The sequence below is a fragment of the Penaeus monodon genome, chromosome 33 (assembly GCF_015228065.2).
Source record: "Penaeus monodon isolate SGIC_2016 chromosome 33, NSTDA_Pmon_1, whole genome shotgun sequence".
Taxonomy (NCBI): domain Eukaryota; kingdom Metazoa; phylum Arthropoda; class Malacostraca; order Decapoda; family Penaeidae; genus Penaeus; species Penaeus monodon.
Window position 1 is genome coordinate 14,958,894 of NC_051418.1, and position 932 is coordinate 14,959,825.

At 35.5% G+C, this 932-nt stretch overlaps 1 protein-coding gene across 1 annotated transcript in view; it reads left to right on the plus strand.

Moving 5' to 3' along the window:
* LOC119594266 (DNA repair protein complementing XP-C cells homolog) overlaps positions 1–932 on the plus strand; it is a gene marked incomplete in the record, with an annotated part of 63,731 nt that overhangs the window by 61,170 nt on the left and 1,629 nt on the right. The window contains 3 exon segments of the mRNA XM_037943331.1: positions 88–256; positions 382–536; positions 802–932. Of these exon segments, the coding sequence (XP_037799259.1) occupies positions 88–256; positions 382–536; positions 802–932 (455 nt within the window).

A 932-nucleotide genomic window follows, 5' to 3' on the forward strand; every position in this document is an offset into this window, starting at 1 on the left:
TGCTTTCTCTTTTCTTTCACCTTCCCACATTGGCTGAATGTTGTAGGAGTAGCAGTTATTACAAAATCTCTTTATATTTTTTGCCAGAATACCTGCCAAGTAGTGAAAGACAGACCTTTGGAATTGTTTGGTGATTGGCAAGTAGAAGACTATGAGCCACCTGTGGCAAAGGATGGAAAAGTGCCTCGCAGTGAATATGGCAGTGTCGAGTTGTTTAAGCCACGCATGTTGCCAAGAGGTTGTGTTCACATTCCAAGTAAGCATAAATTTTTTTAAAAAACTTTTGTGTGTAAATATTTCTTATCTTATTTTATAAATCAAACTTAAAAGTCAGTTTTGATTTCATTTTCTGACTGTTTCATGAATATTCTTTTTTTTCAGTCAGTGGGTTAAATCGCATTGCTCGGAAGCTCAATATTGACTGTGCCCCTGCAATGATTGGATTTGATTACCATTCTGGTTGGTCGCATCCTGTTTATGATGGATTTGTTGTCTGTGAGGAGTTCAAGGATACCCTAATCGATGCATGGAATGAGGTATGGGGGCTATCATATTTCTTCTTTCATTACTGATTGTTGTAAACTTTTGTAAAAGTAAAGGGAAAGTTCTAGAGCAGATTATGTTAAAAGTGCTAGATTTGGAGGAATATTGACAAATTTATACAAGAACAGCACACTTGACCTAATGAAGATAAGATATCCACATAATGATCCAATAAATAGTATAAATAAGATGTCCATTTTATAATAATGTAAAAATGGGAATAAGAATCTTCCAAAAGTGATTCACAATTTCTTTCAGGATCAAGCAGAACAAGCTAGAAAGGCAGAGGAGAAGAGGATAAAGAGAATTTATGATAACTGGAAGAAGTTGATTCAAGGTATGTTGATTAAGGAACGTGTTAGGGAGAAGTATGGAAGCTCCTCACCAAC